Source organism: Plutella xylostella, chromosome 19, assembly GCF_932276165.1.
Source record: "Plutella xylostella chromosome 19, ilPluXylo3.1, whole genome shotgun sequence".
Classification (NCBI taxonomy): domain Eukaryota; kingdom Metazoa; phylum Arthropoda; class Insecta; order Lepidoptera; family Plutellidae; genus Plutella; species Plutella xylostella.
Window position 1 is genome coordinate 3,650,315 of NC_063999.1, and position 23,332 is coordinate 3,673,646.

Consider the following 23,332-nt stretch of genomic DNA (forward strand, 5'->3'; position numbering starts at 1 on the left):
GCCCAAATACGCTGAGTAGGAAAGGTATTTATTTCATTTCTATTTTGTTTATATTTTAGTAAAATTGCGTGAATCGGAATGTACGTTTTCATTTTATTAGAGAGTAGACGATAATATTTTTATTTCTACCCTATATTTTTTTATGTTTATACAATTCCATACTATATTTGCCTGCACTTTTAGTTTCCAGACAAATTGAGAATTGTTGTTGGTGTTGAAATATGTCGCAAGTTATTGATATACATCTAACAAATACGTGCGTCGATTCTGCAGTGGCACTGTCGGATCTCATCACTGGGGGTAAGTTTATTATTTATATCGAGATACCGGAATATAATCTAAATATCGCATCCAGTGGCGTGCTTTGGGAGAGGCCTACGTCCAGCAGTGGACTGCTATAGGCTGATGATGACCGGAATATAATGTTGTGACTCCATTAGCATCTATCATACATATTAGATAAAGAATGAATCATGAAATAAAGTTTATTCTGTTCAATTCTGAAGTATACGTCGAATAAGATTTTAGAATATGTAGGTAACTTCATAACCACCGTAATCATCAACTTATAGGTAGGTTGACAAACAGTACTATGCCCATTGCCCAGCCTTTGGTCGGATTCATAATATTCATATTACATAGGTATAAAAGGAATATTAAACTCATGTTAAACTCCTCCGTGTAAAATAATTGATTTCATCATAACAGCCTGAGGAAAACCTACGCTCAAATAAATTATGAACGTCATTTTATGCATCAATATTGAAATAAGTACAAATGTAAAATGTGTAATTACGTTTTTTCTAATGTGGCAACTTTTATAAGTTCACAAGTCTTGTAAATGAAATTGGGGGTAGACTACTCTTTTTAGTAAATTCAAACGTTCGTTTCGGCTGTGTCAGTGTTAGCAACGGTGTCTCTTCTAGTAGTAGTTCAATACCTCTCTAAATAATAGTTTTAAGTGCATTTTCAACAACTGTGATATAGGTAATTTAAGATTTAGTGACAATAATGGCAAATCTCATTGATTTGAGCTTGGCAAGAGGTATTGAAACGGCTTATCGACTGGCCAATCGATCTACTTCGTCATCTAAAGGTAAGTTGGGTTTTAAAATATTTATTACGTATTCGTTATGTGATATTCGTGTAATGTGAGAATCAATAATTATTTACGATCACAAATTTAACCTGCATCACATATACTTACGAATAAAAAGTCGTTACAGGTTCAGTAAAAAAACTTTGATTGTCATGATCATAGTGAGAATTTATCAAAATAAACTCACAGTAAATAGGTACTAAAGCTACTTCTTGTAAGTAGGTAAGTACACTTTTCGATTACAAAATATACAAGTGGTATCGGTAAATCTATGTCTAATTTATTCAAAATAATGTTGCGGTAACGGTCATCATTATGGGGGTAGATAATCAAATGTAAAATTATTATTTTCAAATTTGATACAAAAAAATACTAATTAATGAATAGAGATGACGACCGGATGGCACAGTGGTAAGTAACTCTGATTGTTGTGCCGCGGGTTCGATTCCCGATTTGCTCTCGGGTCTTGGATGATAAATATTTGTATTGTGTAATATCTCCAACCGGCCTGCTACTCCCGTCTTGTAGGACGCTTATATCCTACAATGGTTTGTTTACTGAATTTATTTAATGTAGATGGAATAAAATTATATTCTTTATTCCATAAGTATATGAGTTCCATATGAGCATTCAGCGACTGATAAGCTGACAACTAATCTGACCGGCTCAGCTAATCCATTCACCACACGGTGACATATGCTAAGAATTACATAACTATTGGTAGGTCCAGCATAGTTTTGTATTGCAGTAATAGCTAGGTATAACAGGTAACTAAACTAGATACTGAGTGTTTTTGTTGTTGTTATGTAGATAAGTTACATTGTATTTTTGTTTACACGTCATTGCATTTTTAAGTTGTTGATAGTGGTGGATATGAATAACGACTTGTTATTTCAGTATTGTTGATGTCATATTTTAATACCACACTATAATTACTATCCACCTCTATGTATCGTATCTTATGTACTTACCTTAGTTATTAATTATATTAAGTAAGGTGAGTCGGGGCAAGCGCGCCTACGGGGTAAGAGCGCCCCCCCCTATTATCTCAAAAACTACTGATGTGGGACTCTTAACGACATCTTACATCCATGGAACAAATCAAATGAAGTTCCGGGTTTAAATCACAGATGGCTCTGCTTGCTCTAATTTGAGATAATGGACATTCTATTTTTAGTGTCATTTTAACATCAATTACGAGATGAGCACGTGTTACAAATCCATTAAAATCTCAGAAAATCATCAGTGTTTGGGGAAACTAATAGGTGAGTGTATAATTTAAAAGATTTCCTTTAAATCCTTACTTGTATTTTTCTTTTTAGTAGCGAAATTAATAATTTTCTAGCCAATTATAAATCTTAACCTAAAAATTTTCGAGAGGGGTAAGTGCGCCTGAGTACTAGGACCAGCCATTTTTATATGGCGCATTTGCCCCAAGGCAGGGGTTACCAACCATAAGGTGGCCGATTATTTCCAAAATTGCCTTTGATATCTTTTTTCATTTATTTAGCCAAATTCATACTGGAGGCTTGGTAAGTGACTAGTATCACAACTCGAGAACACTTTATGCTAATTTTATAATATAAATTGGTAACCTGCCATAGTATAACTGACTCGGGACTGTCCTTGCGTTTGTAGGGAACATGTATGTTATTGTATTGCAGATTATTGCTCTAAGACCTCGGTAGGTACTGAGTTCTTACCGAATCTTCGGTAAAAATTTGGCTACATACATTTTATTAATTTACAGTGGGGGCCAAGCTAAATGTGACGCTCGCAGTTAAATTTAACTCTTAAATACGACGCATTAATTAAGAACGGTACAAAGTCCAATCTGTTACGCTTAGCTTTTCCCGTACTGTACTAAACTATGTTCAGTTATTAAAGACCCACAATCCAAGTACGGTTCACGTGTTTGGGGGATGTTTCTATAGGTTTGAAATAGGTGTTTTTTTTTGCATTTGTTTTAGATGGTTCGTAATTACGTTAGAAAAACTGACTGTGATTTGTCATAATTTATGCCAGTATAAAATTTCATCTACACATACATTAAAGTTTTTATCAAAATTCAAAAAGCTACCCACCTATGATTGTTGAGAACCCCTGACTCGAAAGATATGGCGCACTTGCCCCGAATTTCATTTGATGGCCGTAACTTATTTTGTATTGCCATTTTCAAAAATAACCCAAAAGTATTGTGTTTTTTTGTTGACGTTCTTTCAAGTAAATTTGGTGTTTTTCTGCTAAGCATTACTTTTGGCGGTTTATTTTGTGTAGGCGCACTTGCCCCATTTTCAGAGGCAAGTGCGCCTATCTCCATGTTTTTAAAAAACTAGCATTATATCCTAAATTTATCAGTATATTCACTTAATCAACGTAACATTATTATCTCAAATAACCAAAGATTGTAAATTTTATAAATTTACATGTTTAGGTCAGTAAATAGAGAAGATATATTGAGTTGAATTCATCTATGAAAAAACTATGGCGCGCTTGCCCCGACTCACCTTATATATAGTCTGGGGCAAATAAATCTGAACCTTTTCAGGTAGCATGGTCAATTTTCTTTGCTCTACTGTATTTTTTTTTTTACCCCCAGTCCTTACATGTAGCTTAATCAAGGGGACTATTAGTGTACTTTTTAAGGTAAGTATATCACCTTAATTCTAAGCCCTTCTAAACAGTGGCGGATTTACAAATTTGCCGCCCGTAGGCCATCAATTTTTTGCCGCCCCTGAAGATCCTGTGTTACGAGTTTTTTATTTTATTTTTTCCGAAACGCTATTGAAATATTTTTAAATTCATGATCACTTTTATGTACCTAAGTATACAGGGTGTCCCAAAAGTCAACGTCATACCTTAAAGGGCTGATAAGCTAGCTCATGATTGCAATATTGCTCAGAATATTGTAATATAACCTTAATAAAAATTCGATCGTTTTCGTGATATTGATACTTTTATAAATTTGCTGAAAATCTACACCTCGAATCAGTTTATTGTTTTTTTATCTTGCATATTGATCACAGTCCAAAAAAATACGAGTCGTGTTTTCATATTACGGTAATCATATTTTTTATAAGTAACTTTGACTTTAGTTACATAATTACTATAAAAAAAAATCACACTGTCCTGGCACCTTATTACAAAATATGCTCATTTAATGTAGTTTTTAAAATGGTATTAGCCGTTGCTACCTAGGTATGTTTTATTTGGAAAAAAGTTATTGTCATTTTAGTACAAAAGGAGCTTGATGTAAAATTGTTCAAAGAAAATTTAGTTAAAGTAAATAAGTTGTGGGCCCGGGCAAATAGATGACGCTGTGACTTAGAAATCCGTGCTTTTTTTAAAACATACATCATTACCCATGATTTTTTTGGACTGTAATCAATAGGAGGACTATACACCCTGTATAGTCCTCCTATTCCAGATAAGCTCCCTCAAAAAACAAACTTAATACGATATACGTCATGGTCACTTCTGCAACTTTAAATGTAAGTTTGTAATCACAATATTGACTATCACTCGTAAACTTGTAAAGTCTACTTATCTGAGATAGTTTTCCTTTTAATTTCGTCATTATGTACTACAGCACTTTGAAGCTTAGTATTTCGTAAACCAATCACTAAATCAAAAAATGGTTTGGCATACTTTATTTTTAAAAGACCTATTCAACGATACCTCACACAATCGAAACAGCGGCAGCGAGGAAAAAAAATCACCCCCACTTTATTTGAACGAGAGGTAAGTACTTACAGTAGGTACAAACCCCAATTTTTTTTATATATATTTAATTTTACTACTTACTTTATCGGACGGACAACAAAGTGATCCTATAAGGGTTCCTTTTTTCCTTTTGAGGTACGGAACTCTAATAACAATAAGGAATTTTGTACCGGTGGCCCGCAAAAAACTGATAAGAGGTGTCGATTTTCAGCAAATTGATCAAAGTGTCAATATTTCGAAATCTATTGTACCTATTTTTATTAAGGTGTTATTATGATATTCTGGCCACTCCTGAGCTGGCCTATCAGCCCTTCAAGGCTTGACATTTACTTATGGTTTATTTATATGGATTGTATATAATTATAAAAAAATACAATTTTTTTTTTTCTAAATTTGCCGCCCCCCTAAATCTGCCGCCCTAGGCACTGGCCTTTTTGGCCTATAGGTAAATCCGCCACTGCTTCTAAACATTGCTAAATCTAGAATTGGAATTCCCTCACTATGTTTTCCTGCCTTGCCCGACTGACGAGCTACCACTAACACTAGGTAGTACCTATTGTAGATTATATTGTGTAGGTAGATGCTAGGTGGGTATAACTATTTCTAACAAAATCTTATATTATACTATTTCTAACAATATCTAAGAATTATTGTTAATTAATGCTGCAGGTACCCTACATCGTGTTATTCGTGTTTAACATAATTCTATTCAAGCATCTGTATTCATTATGGTAATTATTCGCGCGCCGCAGGATGAAAATAAAATTCCAGACGGAGCGAATCTCCGTTATCTCGCCTTTCTTTGCACGACGCTCGGGAATCGATAGTCATAGACAACCTGTGACCCGCGACCCGCCGGTAAGTACTGTATCTGATGAAGCTCACGAAGCCAATTTTTGAGCGAGCTCCGTCGCAGCCAAAATAGCCGAGACTTTAGTGCGCTCCGGAAATTGGTTTTGAGTAATAAAGTTAATCCAGTTTGTATTCCTCGCATAAAGTTGCGACATGTAAGTGCGGAGGCACCGAGCGTGGTTCGAGAACCGGCCGGCGCGGGCCACCTGTCGTGCGGTGGCGCGCGCGTCGCCCCCCCCCCGCCCTGCGCCCCGCGCCCCCGCCGCCGCGCCCGCACCCTCTGCGCGCGCAACGCCCTTCCCTCCACTCATTCGTTGTTCGACGCGTCGTTTCGCCGGCCGGCTTCCGACACATTCGCCCGGGCACTCGCACCGCGTCCGCCGCTCGCAGCGTTCCTCACCGCGACACTCTACACCCGCAGACATGACGGAGAGCACGGACACCCCCGCGGCGGCTGCGCCCGAGAAGACCCCGACCGAGAACGGAGCCACCGACTCGCCCCCCGAGGAGACCCCGGACAAGGCGGCGGCGGACGACAAGGAGACCGCGCCGCCGCCCAAGGAGATGCGCGCCGTCGTGCTCACCGGCTTCGGCGGCCTCAAGACCGTCAAGATCCTCAAGAAGCCCGAGCCCACCGTCGCCGAGGGGGAGGTGCTCATCCGCGTCAAGGCCTGGTGAGTCCCCACATCCCATACTTACACTCAACGCAATCCTCCTAGCCGCGCATGATATAGAAAAAAAAACTTTTGCTGAAATCAGTTACATTTGAATGTCGCAGCTAATGAGGGTAGTGTTGGACTATTGTTTTGTTACTGTGTATTTACTACGAATGATGGTGAAGGGCGCGTTAATTTGTGCGTCGGTGTGTGTAGCCGGGCAGGCCGCGCCGGGACGGGTTCGCCGCCTCATTAACATTGCTGATTCACATCTGCCGCAGCGAGATGCACCCGACCAATCCGAAAATTTGCACGCACGCCCCCCGCGCCCTCCGCGCCCCCGCCGCGCCCCCCGGATCTACACTCCGACGGCCATGCCTCCGGTCGAGCCGATTCTCATACTATTGCTATGCATGTCATTTACATTGTCGTGATCTTTCTTCGCCCGATTTCGCCCGTCCAGTCTTTCTGCGGAATATATAAAATTAAATACGATCGTACATCGCACAAGCCAGGCGATCACGCAAGTTGCGCCTCGGACGCAGCACGGATGGTCGCTGGAAATTAATGTTATTTTGTCATACGAAGCCGCTTGGACCGAGTTCGTGCGAAAGTGAATTGAGTATCGGCTGACATTGTTCTTTGTTCGTTTTTATCGCTCCAGTGCTTTAGATAATGCGACCGACGACAGCCGCTACTTGCCGGCGCAGACGCATGAGTTATCTGCCACTTTTCTCGTTAACGTTAACTGCAGTTCGTTAAAGCCTTAACAAAGTCCACTTAACTGTTCGAGATTTTTACCCTTGCATTCATGGATGGGTAGTTGAGCTTTACTTTCATTCATCATGGCTGTTTTTATTGCTGTGAGAAGTAACCGGCGAACATTATTATTCAATGTAGGCAGGTCTTCCATTAGTTGAATCGTATTATTATGAGATAAATGGCGTGTGGGCCCAGTCGTCGTGAGAGGTATGCGAAGTGCGGAGGTCTGAGATGTAGGCGCTAGGAGGCGCATCCCCGTGCTAAATATAGCGCGCTTATCTGCGACTTAATATGTAAATGACCGCGACATACTCGGAGCCAGCTGCTGCAAAATATGAGCCGACTAGTTGTGCCTCGACCGGCGCTACAAGTCCTCAGCCTTGCACCGCAAAAACGTGTGAGTTCCGCCCACACTGGCTGCACCAGACGGACTTAAACGCTGCAAAAGCCTGCATTTTTACGCCGATTTAACTTGTTTCACATGAAATGAATACGGGTAATATTCATGCTTTGATGTTCCATTACGATTCAGATTCTTACAAGAATATTCCGCCATTGTTACTTATTTGGTTACTAAATAAGTTACTGTGCCCCAATTCAACATCAAATGTTCGTATAGCAAGGAAACAAGATTTCTCAAAGATTGTTGACCCACAATTAAAATGCTATTACGTAACTGCCGAATATTTGAAAATAATAGGTGTCTAGCTCAGAACGGTTAGGATGGCCATGACTTTGTACTTCGCGTGGACTGAAAACGGTGGGGATCGAGACGAATCGTAAATTTTTCACGCTTGATTTAATTTTCTCTAAATGATGCTCGTTAAGGTTTTATTGCGGAATTTAAAGGGGATAATTAAGTAGCTATTGAGAGATCGAGCTGAAACATCTAATCGTCGTAACCCATTCCAGACACACAAGACTTCCTTGTTTGAGAGCGCTATTAAATTAATGACATGAAACAGTTTTAAGTGAAACTCATCCCACCATGAGGCTTGGCACTCTGGTGGTGCAGGCAGGCATCGCGTGCCAGACTAATATGTTTTTGTAAGTCTTCTTGAAGGGACCGACGGATGAATAAAGCACCATTATTTTCAATTAGGTCAAGTCAGTTCCAGCGTGAGACGTCTTCTCAGAACAATCGACGTACTCACGCCTCTTGTGAGTGGCTTTCTTTTTGATTTCCGAGAGTGCTTAATTACACATGAGATGAACTAAGGATGAGAACCTTGTGTTGTGATGGCCGGGCTTTTTTTTCTTGACTTGTGTAATGGTGTGGGGCACCATTAAACGGCTTTTATTTTTGTTAAGTACTCGGAATGATTTGATATTTGTCATCACATCAGCGAGTGGTTGTAATTATCGTCAGTTGCAACTCACATTCTATGTTCTCAGGGGTCATGGCATTGCATGGCTATCTCATGACGTGGTGCGCCCTTTTTGTGGCGAAAGCACCAGTTAATTGCTCACATCCGTTCCTTTGTTGTCATTTTAATTCAGACCCTAAAAATAGCCTCCCTCATGGTCTGCAACGTTTATTCTTTATGGTATAAAGTGCAGTATTGTGCATTATAAAGATGGGAGAGATGAATTTGTTTATTGCCCTCTTCCTTATTGAGAGCGTCTGTGCACGATAGCTCTCTTCCTATGAGTCACTAGAAAGTCATGTTCTTAAGCTAACTGGCTTGGAATAAGTTGCAGGGTTGCAGTATACCTGCAGCGAGCATGTGGGAGGACTTGTTCACTATGGCTCGGCCATTTTGATATACCCGTCTATAGTATTTGCAAATTTGAATGCCGATGATTGAATCAATTCAAGATTCAGCTTTCGTTCCTTTCAATTCGTATAAGTAAATCTTCATAAAACTTTGATGAAGACATAAAATACAAATTTGTTGATTCAATGTTTAGGATTTTATTCAGAAAAGAACATAAATTCTTAGTTTAATAGATGCTTTATGTTCGAATTGACGTTTTATTGACCTCCCCTATCTTTGTACGGCCACATGGTACATTGATATATTAGTACAAATTACTTTCGCTACGGGTGAATTATTTTCTCTCGAACCCTCTTACTATTTCAATATCAGTTGATTAAAACCCAATGCGTTCATTTCAAGGTTTTGTCTTTTAAAAAAACGATCATCATGACCAGTCCAGTATTTTGGAGATCACTGCATTATAATAACAGGTTGTATTGTTTCGTGTTTTTGTAATAACATGTTGTCGCTCGCTGGCCTGACCCGCAAGGAGGGAAGCGTCCATCCATCTTTCAATCAATCATGATATGTCTGCGGGCTCTGACGTTCGTGTATGCATGCTCGGTTACTAGAAAAAAGGTTCTGGTACTTAGAAAGCCTTCCACTGTATACTGTATATTTGACCTCGTATTAATTTGTATCGATAAAATGGCCGTTGTCGAAGTTGAAAGGTTCACAATAGAAGGGTTAAGTTTATGAAATGTAATGATGATGGTTCACCAAAAGCTTTGTTCTCATGGGGCGTAGTAAAATTTCGGCTTTTCAAATCCATTGTAAGTTGCGAAACAATCTAATGAACAATTAGCGACGGGAGTATGAATGATGCGTCACGGTTTTATTCTTGAAGCGCAGCTAAGTTTCAGTGGGAGTGAGTCAGTCAAGTTATCGTCACTGACTCATCTACGAGACACGAAACTGCTAAATTGATAAAAGACTCCACGCACATTTTGCATTCTAATGCCATATCAATTTGGGGCACACTTATGACGATGACGGGGCGAACGATTATATTGTTTGCATTGATAATTTTGACCTCCGCAAGGTCCCTGAGTCACAATTGTTTGAAGAGTAAACATATCTTTAGCTGATAGGTTCAAATATTTATAAACAAATATTAATGTAAACATTAAATAATCTTCCTTTTGTGCTGAGGGATATTTACAAATTGCTTTAGTTAGCTTGCTACTTTGGATCAAATTTCTTACCTAATTCCTTAAATTTATTCTTGTCATCAGACAAATTAACACATTAACTACAAGGGGGTAAAGCGGTATATTCCACAGTCACAAGCTTATCTTTCAAATTAATCCATGTCAGGGAGCGATAGTCATGGGTGGTGCTTCTGATAGCTCACCAACTATTCTGCTCTGCTACTGCATAGTTAAAGATTGAAGGATACAAAAAAGGTTGGTTTTAAAATTCAAGGTATGTATGTGGTTGTACCGGTGCTGGGTCGTGTGGCCGGGGACGGAAGCCGCTGGCCGGGACATGTGCCGCGTCTATAAAATCCCTCGTCTCCAGCACACGCGGGGTCGGGGCCCATCCGCCGCCGTGGCCACATTGTTCGCGGAGTCAACGAACTCACCAAAATGCTCTTTCGCTTATTGTGCCCATAATCGAATCGACCCGCCACTCTATATGGAAGCGAGCATGTCGCATACTTTAATCTTTTTGCGACAAATAAAACGCGTATGACAGGATATAAATCACCGAAATCCCGTCGAAGGTTCTCGGAATGTAGCCAGGTTCGCATCTTCTTAGACGTTAAATCGCAGTTGTTGTATGAAAGTTTCGTCCATTGCATTTCGTATTTCGCTAGCATCGATCAATACAAGATATTCGTGTGTTTGTGTGTAAGTACGTAATGAATTCGACGTATCGGTTTCAATATTTAATAGCGCACACTGCACACCATTTCGTGGTAACTTTAATAATTATTCTCATTATCTATTGCTTACATTCTCTGTTGCCTGGGTAAATTGAATTGGAAAATCCCGTGACTCGATTCGTATGAAAAAAGGGGTGTGGTAGTATTTTAGCACCCTGACATGGGGTGGCGGGCGCGTGGTCTGCAGGGGCGCGGGGTGCGGGGGGCCGGCGGATCAATACGGCGCGCCCCCGCCCCGCGCTCCCGCCGCCCCCGCTCACATCCGCGCCGCCGGCCGGCCCTACGTCTTTCGACGCCGATGCTTGTTTTTTATAGGGCCCATTAACCGTGCTCTTCGATAAATGAATAGAAGCATGTGTTACTATTTTTTCCTCATTCCAATAGCGGAATTCTTAGTAGGTTTGTTTTTTCTGCTCTCCCCAATGTTAATCTTCATATCCGACGTTGATATCTTCCGTTTCTCGCGTTGATTTTGACAAATCTGGTGATTTAGGGGTTCGCTGCGTGATACCGCCAAGACTGCGTATAAAGTAAATGGACCTGTTGAATGTGTCTCACGAACACATAAAGGGGAAATTGGATACGCTCTTGGATTACGTGCTCTTTCCAAGTCATTTCGGAACAGAATTACGATAAAATGGAGGCTATTATATTACACTCTTAATATTATTATTTTTACTTTTTCCATCAGTAAATAAAAGTAAAACTCTGTAACACGAATTACGTCTCTAGAGCAAGGCGAAAAAACTATATTGAGATAAATGCGAGAATGTCCACAACTAAACTAAAATAATGGTCACCCTCATTTGAATGCAAAAAGCGAGCCGCGTTCGATTACGATTCAATTCGTGTTCGTCGCAGGTAACTCTATTTACTTGCTTCAATCATTAACGGACATAATAAAGCAATGCAGTTCATCTAAGTAAATTACATATTTATTTGTTATCCAAGCAGTTTAGCGACGAAGCTATTAGCGAACAAATATTGAATACTTACTCAAATAATCAATATGTTATCGCTGTGGTGGTGTTGGTGTTTCATAATCTGATTAGTATTGTTTTTGTTCTGTGATTTAATATTCAGGGACACGACATGCTTAAACCAACTAAGTAGTTACGTAACTCATGGTACCTTCAAACAAACAGAGTACTTAACCCTGCCAAACCAGGCTAATGTCTCACGCAGTTTTTGCTACCTTTTTTCTACCCAAAAAAACGTTGGTCCAGTTTTTTTTACCTTATTGATAAATAGGTAAGCCTGTGTAATTTATAGCCGACATAGGTGGTTGTATCAAATCTAAGCGAGCCGTCTCTGGCGAAGATACTTGTAAAGTCATTTATCATAGCCTCTCGCATTAGGTCCACATGAAAAGATTTCCACTTCTCCGGACCATTAAATCCCCTATTAAATCAACCGGTCCACAGTTACACTAGAAGTCTTCGAGGAAAATAGCTCGGTCTTCCAATTGAGCGTGGATAGTAAAATAGTCACGAATGATTGAACTGGATTAGCTTCTTTCTTTAATACAAAATGCAGATAGAACTTAAGATATTGTGGAAATGTTAGTGCAGATTTTAATAGGCGTCATATAGGCATATAACGTCCTCAAACTGCTGAGGTACCTACCAGTGAAGCTACAAGAAACCTTTAAACTAAATAATCTGTTTATTATTAAAGCTTAATGTAATTCTGTCTTCATTGTCTCCCAACAACAACCTTTTACAGAAAATCGATAAGTAACGGACGTGTCTCGAGCCAGAATTTCGCTCGACATAAATTGATAAAGCCGCCCCAACATCTCAGTAGCTAATCTCTTCATAGCAACTTCCCTCACATTGCAAACGTGTTCTGTGTATGAATTCCGTGGCGATTGCCTGCCGTCTATATTTAGTGCGGTTACAGCGCCCTCCGGTTGTAGGTACTACAACCAGCCCTAATAATATTTCCATCACTTGCTTGTTGCCAGCCAGCGGCTCCTTCTTAGTAGTTACGAATATTTATGTATATACTTGCGTTTAAAAAAATAATAAACTTGTGCTATCTCGACGTGTTTTAGGTCTATCTATATTCTTCCCTACTCGTTTCATAAGTTCGCCATTTTCATATCGTTTCTTTATGTACGCGCGTAGTACCTACATACGTCATTGTTCTCAAAACACTATAATTTTGCTTTAAAGACACTTATCGGGGAGGTGGTCAAATTATTTACCTCTTTTTCTTTAAATGGCACAATTCTATCTTAACCCAAAGCATATATAATAATAGTCTTCTTACTTAGGTGGTTGTGATGCTCGTGATAAGATGAGGCTCATCCGATGCCATTTAGCCCACTTTCTATCCTGTGCTCGGAATGCCCATGTAGGATAAACCTCGCATTCTCATAGATCCCGTTACATTAAGACCGTGTTGAAAAAACTTGTAGGTAGGTACGGATCGGTTCGACTCATGTTACGAAATCTTCAGTTTTTGCTTAGCCGAGAGGGCAACTGGCAAGTCATACTATTTCCATCATACTTATTGGATTTATTAGCTCTTTTTGCTTCCTAACGGTTGGGTTGGGAACTGGCCTTATGATGGTTTATTTTGTTTATTATTTTATTGCGCTGGGAGTTGGTTGACACACTGCTGGTAGTTTTTTGTCGCCCGCATACGGTTGGCAAGGGACAGAGGGGTCATTTTGTAGTTACGTTATTTATGTTGAATTCATTTGCGTCTCACCCTGCAAGTATGTTCGATGTCCACCTATTGTCTACTTATTATATCGATGTTATTTTTACTCTGTTACATTCAGTTCCTAAGTAAATAAGAGGAGACTTAGTAAACGTAAAGTTAACAGTAACACCAAAGAATCCAGTCGCCATTGTCAACATTGTGTCTCGTATTGATACATTTCTCATATTCATATTTGCCTTCTTTATCGGTTAAGTGTCGAAGATAAAATTCCAAGAAGCAATATAGGAGGTTTGAAAAAATATCTAGATAAGATTCTTTTACGATTCTTACACGATGAGTGTGTTTTCCTGCTGGTCTGTTAGTAACGGACAGACAGCGTGATTGTACAACCACTTACACCGTGTTCGATAACAGCCGCACAAAGGGCCGATTGTTCGGCGCGGACGCAACAACGCAAGCCCCAAAATGCTGGTAGTGATTATGGCCGACGGTCCGCAAAAAAAGATAAGAAACAGCTTTCAGCGATGTTTTGGCACGTCACTGAAGGACGCGAAGCCTGCGCGCCCGCATTCCTGCCGCTTTGTTCGGCCGCAAGCACTTCGTGACCGGAATAACTGTTTGATACACTCAAGTCATAATAGAAGCACACGACTAATTTGATTCACGCTCTCGTAGCTCGCGAACTGCACAGTTTCCAACGATACTTTAGCCAAAGTGTCGGGGACCGCCCGTAGACACTTTTCTTGTTCGCTGATGGAGTAGGGCAATCAAAAGAAACTGTAACAATGTATATGCTTGTATATGTACCTACGTACTTTGAAGCGAATAAAAAGCTGCGGGAGCACTCTAATCATACTGAGACTTTTTTCTGAAAAAGATACCCTCGTTTTCACTGATGACATTGGCTCGACTCGACGTTACAATGCCGAAAAAAGACTCGGTATTATTATGGACACCAGACATCAAAGGCTTTAAATAATGCAACATGCTCTTGAGACTTGAATATTTCGCTTTCGATCGGACTTTTACGCGAAAGAGAAGTGAAAGTAAAGCAATATATCTTAGAAAACGTGCTTTTATCGATTTATTTATCAACCGTGGCATTTGCAATTTGCAGATTTATATTTATATTAAAGTTTATGTTATAATTTAACATAAACTAATCGTATGTAGGTATAGCCTCCTGTAACTGTGGTTTCTAAAGATAACTGAACGAAGGGATCCTGTGACATGAAACTTTATCTTCACATAGGGTCGTGCCCTACGTATACAGGTGGATAGGTAGATGATAGAATCAGATGCAACTAGGCATAGACAACTCTGCTAACAACCTTATGACTCCATTATATGTATAATAATTACCTATTGAAATATACCAAGCTCAAGCCCTTCATCATGAGTTCATGACAAACTTCATAACGACCTATACCATACATTTAGCAGCTTACCGCCTGGACATGACAAATAAGGTTTAGATATGATCCGATCCATATTTACTTTTATGTAAGGGAGCGTTACATTTCGTAGCTAAGAATAAATTCGCATTATTGTGCGGTGCGGATACACCGCTAGCCTCATGATAATTACTATAATTACATCGGTGGTATGCTTTAATTCGCGGTTGGTCGGTTCCCGCTGATCGGAAGCAGATAGTCTAGTGCTAGTACACACACCTCTCGTCATGCCACGCCGTTGTCCTTGCGCCTCAACGTTCACGCAACGATGGATGGGACCGCTATCTCTTTGACAATCTTGCAAAAACTCCAAAGTTCTTTTTAAAATTCAATATTTGGTCACCTATGTTAAACCCTGCAAAAATTCCCAAGTTCTATTTAAAATTCCATTTAGAATCCGAATTCTGGATGGGACGAAAAAAGACTAATGTCCAATGTCCAAAGCAATTTGAAAAATTCAAGCTGTAAAAACAAAATAACATTGGATTAGAATTTTCATGAATAACAATTGGAAAATTTATAGGCCGATCCCGAAACCTGGCTCCAAGTTTTGTTGGCCCCCAGAGCCTGCGATTTTACCTTCGCAGGAATAAAAGTTTTATCTTTCTGAAGTGAGGGTTTTCTCTAGACTTCTCGGATCCAGGTCAATCACGTCCGCCTGAAGAGGGTTGCCTTTTAGCTTAGTTTAGTTTAGCTGGCGCGTGATCCGACGTCTGTTTCTGAACCCCATTAGGGAGCGAGCTAACGCCTCTCTGTAAATCATTTTCTTATTTATTTATTATAGATACACCAACAGCATACATATTTACAGATTATTCAAGGAATTCTTTAACAATTGAAGGATACCTATGTGAATTTAAAACTTATTTTGAAATATTAATGCTTTCTACTGTTAGAGGTATTTAGGGCACCTAATTTACCTAGGTACGGAATGTGATCAAACATGAAACGTTTGAAGTCCCAGCACGCTAATGTTGACATGGTGACACCATTTCTCCCATAATTTGCACGACACATTGTGGTCTTTTTACATTCTTTCAGAAAATGCTTAGCATATGGAGCTAGTTCTGCACTTATATCCCTCCCTTGACACAAATTCTCTATAAACAACGTATTTAAAGATATTGTAACGGTATCTATAACTTTAGATTTACGTACACTACGTTCTTTTTCATAGTTGTTTGCTTCCACAGCTACTAATAAGTCATACATTAATCGGAACCCAAGTTATTATCCACTAAGTACTGACGCAGTAATTCTATTAAGTTTTATCACAGTCCAGTTTATAGTGTCTACAGCATAACTCATTTAATCATATTACATTATGCAAATGTTCTAATCAGGGTCTTGTCATCTCTATGTAACAAACATAATAGCACTAAATGAATCACTCGCTAGGAATTTTGCATATATTCATGGGTTCATACGTTTAACTTGCATTTAAAATAGCGAACAGTTTCCTGTGTCTATTCATAACAGAGGAATATTTACTTGACCGGTACAGTCGGCGTAAGTCAATGATCCGCAACTTTATCGACATTGCCAATGTGTACTGTGCTGACGATAATGTTGTACTGTCTAGGTGCCTTACTACGTTTTGCTACGGTGATTCAGTCCTTCGTTTTCATTATTTCAGAATAATGAAAACGAAGGACTGAATCACCCTAGCTATAAAGGTGTCAGTTTCGTAACGTAACCTTAACATCGCAACTTCGCAATATGTAGGCAGTCGTTTAAAAGAGGGACCTACAAATCAAACATACATAATTTTAATATAATATTAAGTACAGTCCGTACTTGCCAGATTTTAACGACATTGTAATGGCATATTCACTTGTTAGTTTACATAGATAAGTAGGTTACCCAAACAAACAGGTGAGACATTATTTAATGAGTAAACAAATAATCATAGAAACAAATAAGAAACTAGAGATTGTCAGGTTTGCGTGTCCCTAGTGCTACGCAAAAAGTTGTGATATTGATTGTACGGCGCACAGTATGGAATACAAATGAATCAGAAAGTATACTTATACGCATATGAGGAAATACCACAAAGCATTGTGTGAGCTGTCCGTGGATAAAGGAATGAATTAATATAATTAAGTTATTCATAGCACAGCTTAAAATATCGGAACATTTCAAAATCGAACGAAATTAAAATTTACAGAACACGATTATAGATTTTACAACAAATATAACTATGATACCTACCTACTCCTATATAACCGGTAGAATTTGCAAGACTATTAATTAAATTTGAACTTTAATTGGGTCCAATTAAGATTAATTATGTCTGGCTGGATTTTAATCCAACGTTTTATGCGAAAAGGAAACTCAAGCGCCGCTGTAGAAAGTGCATGTAAAAGTGTAGTCCGTTCGAGCTAGCGGGTCACTGCGCAATTATTAATTCAACAAGTACTTACTGGCTAGCCACTTGGCTACTATTTTTAGGTCCTAACTTTATAGCTTATCCATCATTTGTGTAGGACGGAAAAATCGATAGGACCACTGGTAAAGGTTACAAAAGTTACGCAACCCATGTTTTATGACCGCCGCGCCCCGGTCTAAAAGCAAATAACATCTTGGGCTTTTCATTTCAGCAAATATACTTAAGCAGCGGTAGTGTTAGCAGTTGCGAGAAAAACCTTTTAGAAAACTTTTTACTTTCCGCGGTTTCTCGAGGCAAATATCATTTTTGGGTTCCGAAGAAATATTATTATTATGCGCTCACATCACATTATTCTCCCCAATAATATGAGCGGAAGAAGGTGCCCATAATACACTACACGTACCCCTGATGAATTATAATGCCAGTAGGCTCCACTCCACTCAGTCGATTTTAGTTCCCATCTCCTAGAACTAAAAGTCTCTAACTGAACGTGACATACCAAGTCGCCAGATGGTTCAGAGAAACACGTATTTCCTTTACGTTCTCCGCAGACTATGGGCATCTCGATCTAGACGAAAATACGAGCTGTTGTCTAGACAAGCCCCCGGGGCGCGCGGAGGATTACATTTTCATTTGTTTTCCCGGTTTCCCGCTAATGGAGCGGAATTTGATTAGGGTTTATGTAGGTATGTACTACAAGATACAAGCCTTTGAGATCGGAGTAATTTGGAGGTAATAAGGGTTGTATTGGTAGTGTACCTACTAAAGGATTAAGGGATGTACAAATAGTGTTGATTTATCTTCTCGATTAGCAGTAGCTGCGTTTGAAAGGAAAGCATCTGAAAAGTTTTCAGACCGCCTCGCCTGCGCCGGCTGTTCTAAAGTTTCAAGAAAATGGGAAATAAAATTCGAGCGTATTAAATGCACTGGGCAGGTCCGACACGAATCCAATTTGCTGAAGGATCTCTCCCGAGCAGTCAATTTAAGGAAGAGGTTCTTCAAGTTTTACTTAGCGGAATTGTGTTTTCTTTGTTCCTGGTTTAGGTAGGAGGTACTTGCTCGGTCGGTAGCCGCATTTCATTTCGCTCAGACGCAATGGAACGTGACGCCGGTGCGCGAACCTCCTCACCCGAAATTCTCTCCATTAAACTCTGTTTCGCCTCAAATTCCTAACGTGATTCGTGGCATTTATGACGGCACCGGAGGCGCCATGGAGTACTTTATCCAATTCCACTAATTGCCGCTTCCAGTCGGCGGCAAGCAAATATGCGATCGAGTAAGCCGTCCGTAATTTGTTGAAAAACGGGCGGTGATATGCGTCATAATGTCTGTTTGCGTCACCGATTCGGCGTAAAGCCTGGTATTGTTCGCTGTCGATCGTCACTGCCTATTGGTAGAGAGGGTTGGTAGTAGGCACTAGGCAGCAGCACTTAGTACTTAGTGGTAGTTACCTATGCAGTAATGTGGAAGTGGCGTCGGGACGGCGCGCCGCCGCCTGCTCACCCCGCCACTGCAATTTACAATTACCCCGAACTGAACTACGAGGGTCGCACCACTCGCCGCTGCTCGTTCAATCAGGATTTTTAATGTTACATTAAAAGGACGAAGCATGAGCTTAGGGGCATTATCTTGATGAATTCAATCGCATTTGGACACGAAAATCCCCTGAGTTAGGAGATTTCTTATTACTATTTGTACATTTATTGTTCTTCTGCTTACGAGTAGACTACGTAGTAAATCGATGATGAAATTAATAAGTCAGCAATGACGGTGCGTGACTAAAACAACACGAGAGTAGCCGATTTATAGACGCGTTTATTAAAACTGCAAGTGGACGCACGATAGTAATGAGCTCGTAACTTTGGAACTGTTTCTAAATTCCTCCGGAGACGTTTCTGATTCTGATCGTGAGTTGGCAATAATATCGAATTTGATTAGGTATAGCTATGCCTGATTTGATATTAAAGGTCGGTGCGTGACTGATTGTGTAGTTGTGGAGCGTTTGTTCGGCAAGCCTGAGCTAGTGGGTTCAATGTGGAAGGGGCCGGGCGGTGTGTCGCCAGGTCGCCGGCGGGTCGCCGTGGCCTCGCCGCGGGCCCTCGGGCCTCGTTCAGCGCCTGGAGACACGCGACTGCTAACAGCCTGCCGCTATTTCCAGCCAGACGCTCGCATTTTAACATGACACAGCCATTTCACCTACACCAACCACTCTCCCACTCAGCCGACTTTCAATTTTATACGAGCCGGTGGTAACTTTATAGCACCCTGAGCTCGTAAACGGCGGAATTATAACAACAGACGCATGATTCTACGGATTAACTACAAAAACTAGTTTAGTTCTCTACCTGCGTAAGACGTCCGTGTAACGAACTATTATTCGTTGTAAAAGGAAGCCATTCAAGCCGTTGAATAAGCGGTCAGGTAGCGTTTGTAAAATTCGATACGAGAGTCGCGTCGCGAGATAATCTCGGATTAACATTCCGACCAGCGCGATATGGGTCCTCGCGATCGAAGGGGTCCCCGGTATTTTGAGAATTGAGTGCGCATTTATGGAAAGATGATACAACTTTGATTCGTCCAATAAAAAGCATGCGGGCGTTTGTTAGCGCGCATGCAGTAGCATGTCAGGGCGTAGTAATTATTCAGTATTACAAAGCATTAAATGCATTAATATGTGCATTGTGGTGGTGACACCCCTGTCTGGAGCGCGCTGGGGGCGCCGGGCGAGGGTAGCTCGTTCCACTGACCCCGCGACGCCGCCGCCGTGGCGTGGCGATGGCGACAGAATCGCACGCTAAAACAAATAAACACCGGTGCTTATGATTCACATATTGAGTCAGTTGCACTCGGAAGAAGGGAAATAGTTGATTGAGCCAGTGATTCATATAGTATTATATGTCATTAAATAGGTGTATCATCCTAAACTATTTGTTGTTTTTCCTTGAATTATTTTTCATTTATTATTATACATTACTACAGAATCAGAATTAATGCCAGTAGGAAACCTAAAAATGTGTAGATATATTCGTTCATAAAGTTACTATTCATACAAACAAAACACCTCATAATATATGAACTTTCAGTGCTGAAAGAGACAAAATAATAATGAATGACACAAGAAAGAATCCCACGTGAAACTTGTAATGGACACGTATTAAAACGGAAAGTGAGTCCATATTCGGTGCAAGTGTCGCTCACACGTCATGCCCACTAATGTGTTACGTACTACTGTTACTTTTGTTAATTAATATGTACTCACTGTTTCCGTGTGCAAACTGTTGTACTTACCTCGTAAAATAGCGTAATATGTGCGATGTTGCGTTGTATTTACAGCCAAAATTCATTTGCAAAAGCAACCTTTCAAACTTTCCTCGTAAGAAAATCATAAATTCTATAAACTTGTTCAGTCGCTACAAAACTTTTATCGTAAAATAAGCTTAACATCTTTAAAAAAATCGGGAAATTTCTGTATAATAAGTTGAACAAAAATTCAAATCACTGAATCATAAAAGTTTTAGTTTTACTATTTCAGCGAGGTATCCCCAAGGTTTTATAACAAGAAAGCGCAGACTAAGCGTCGCCTAAGATTTTCTTTTCTTATTTTCTTAACAACGCATATTAGTTGAACCCCTCGTAGTAAACTACATCTTGGCACGGAGCCACAACCCCTGTACAGGTGGCCGCAAAGTCACATCCACATTTCATTTCACTTTTAACTTTCTCCCTTAAGAATTTAGATTCAAAGAAAGCAAGTGTTTCGCCGCTGAGTGTACCAAAATTTTATGAAGGTGTCTTTATCAGGCCGGTCCCCAGACGAGCCGTCTCGCTGTATTGATCCGCGCTCCGAACCAACTTATCTTTATAATGTAGACAACGTTCACGTGTCTGCGAACTGTGCTCGGGAAACAAATGTCTTGGCTTTGTTTGCCCGAAACTTCAGCTGGGTAAGAGAGGCATTGCTTAGAAGTTAGGCACCATCAAAAGCTACTTTAGGATATTTCGTGTTCTTGAGACAGTTTTACTTGTTGGAGCGAGGTTTTTCGGTTTCCCTCGCTTGAATTTCTTTTCTAGTGTATTCCGCGGTGTCTTTCACAACAATAGACGGTTGTGATTCAGCAGGCGTCTGTTGTTGTGGCTCATCCACAAAGAGCTGGTATTGTTTGCGTCCAATAAATTAAGTGATAATATCACCTCTCGGCTCGAGCCGGCCAACTTGCACAAAAGGAAGCTACGGCTAAATATCGATTACAAATCAACCGCACGGCTGTGTTGTAACTCTGACCACGTAGACAATACATAACTGTGTATTATATACTTTATTGTTTAAGGGCAAAGTATGCACATAAAGCCCGAAGGATACAGAACCTTTTATAATTAGGGACTAGGTTACTCAACAACCTATGTTAGGTAAAGAGCTTCCTTCCATTCCACATAGTCTTATAACATAACTAAGCTAGCAAGAATTTAATGTAAATATTCATTTACACAGATAGCTAAGATGTGTTTCACACTGTATTATGACAGGCAGACAACCTAATAAACAAATATGTTACATTTTATGAATATTTCAGAGACACAAATACGACAGTTGAGATAACATATTCTAAACCCTGACGGTATGTCTCCTCTTAATAAAAAACGAGTAATGTAATGAATAAAATGTCTCACATTTTAAGGGTTATTGCCTAAATCTGTGAATAAGTTGTAAACGTAAAAGTTTCATTAAAGTACCTACATTAAAACAACCCTATGTGTGTACTGCGACATTTAAACCCTAATAGGGGTGTAAAATGTTGATGGAAATACCCAACCCCTTTTGTGTAGGTACAGTTGGTATACGTCCCTTTATTAAAACAAGATTTTCAGGCCAATATAACTTAAGATTTGGATAAGTAAATAGAAGACATTCTTCAAATTCCGATATTCATTGGAATCTTCGATTTATATCATTTGGCTCAGCAAAGTTTGGACGCGAAGTTTTATTGAAAAACTTTGCAGTCTAATGCTGTGACGTAGGCTTTCGTTGGATTTCAACATATTGATACGAAATGAAAAAAATATATCTTGATCTTGGCCATTGACGTCTCTGCCAACTATAAATCGATCTGACGCGGGCGTATCTGGTGTCTGCTCCTCAGAATGCCTTTTATTTATCTTTATAGCTACTGCCCATTCACCATTCATAGTGCATGTCGAAATTATGTACCACGTTTATACAGCTTCACTTGGATACCACCATTCAAAAAAGAAAGAAACATTTGAAGAGTGTTGTAGAATAATGTAGTTCTGTTCTTTAAGTAAACTGAATACAATTAGCCTAAATTCGTGAGATTTCTCAAGAATCAAATTTGTTTAATGTTCACCATGCATCCGCATTGCACTGCTTCTTTGTTAATATTTCAAATTCCGAACGCATTAAAGGGTATGACTAATATTAGATCGATGGAGCTCTTTCGAACAAGGAAAAATCTACTTTATAGAGGTTACTTCGGAAATTATTCAGTGTTGATTAAAGTTGAATAACTACAGCTCTTCAAATTGTTTTATTACGCCTCATAATGACAGGGTCACAAAAAACGTTATACGAGGAACGTCTATGCTGACAGGTTAACAACCTCAATCATAATTCTCAAGATCGCGCCTGGTGCTTGATACTTTAATTTGTGGAGCCGACCCATGAGGATTATATGGAATCAGAATGAGAAGACCACAGTGACCTTAATAAAAGGAGCGTGTAGCTATGCGCTGTAGGGTAGGGTGGCACATTGATATTGATTGAAACGTCAACAGTTTAAATATTTAAATGTGAACATAGTTATGCTGCGCATGATATACTGCGCGGCATAACAAATGGCTACCGCATTCCTTAGCACTTCGTTAATTAGCCGTGTAAGCCTCTGTGGCCGCTGATCGCACACACGTCCTCCCAATTATGAACCTTAACAGCATTTTAACAAGGTCAACGAGCTGCAAAGATAAGGGAATGACGCTGGACACCATGCGATAGGCACTCCGTATTGTAATTTGTAATGTCTCGAAGGCAAAAGCTCGCGTATTCGCTTATGAAGAGTGCGTT

The 23,332-nt window shown here is 39.9% G+C and overlaps 1 protein-coding gene across 3 annotated transcripts in view; it reads left to right on the plus strand.

Annotated features, from left to right (window-relative positions):
• The first annotated feature begins 5,970 nt into the window (after positions 1-5,970).
• LOC105393522 (synaptic vesicle membrane protein VAT-1 homolog-like) overlaps positions 5,971-23,332 on the plus strand; it is a 35,369-nt gene continuing 18,007 nt past the window's right edge. For all 3 annotated transcript variants that reach the window (XM_048627791.1, XM_048627792.1, XM_048627794.1), the window contains exon 1: positions 5,971-6,348. In XM_048627791.1, coding sequence (XP_048483748.1) covers positions 6,098-6,348 — 251 coding nt within the window. In that variant the 5' untranslated portion in view covers positions 5,971-6,097. The remainder of the gene's footprint in view (positions 6,349-23,332) is intronic.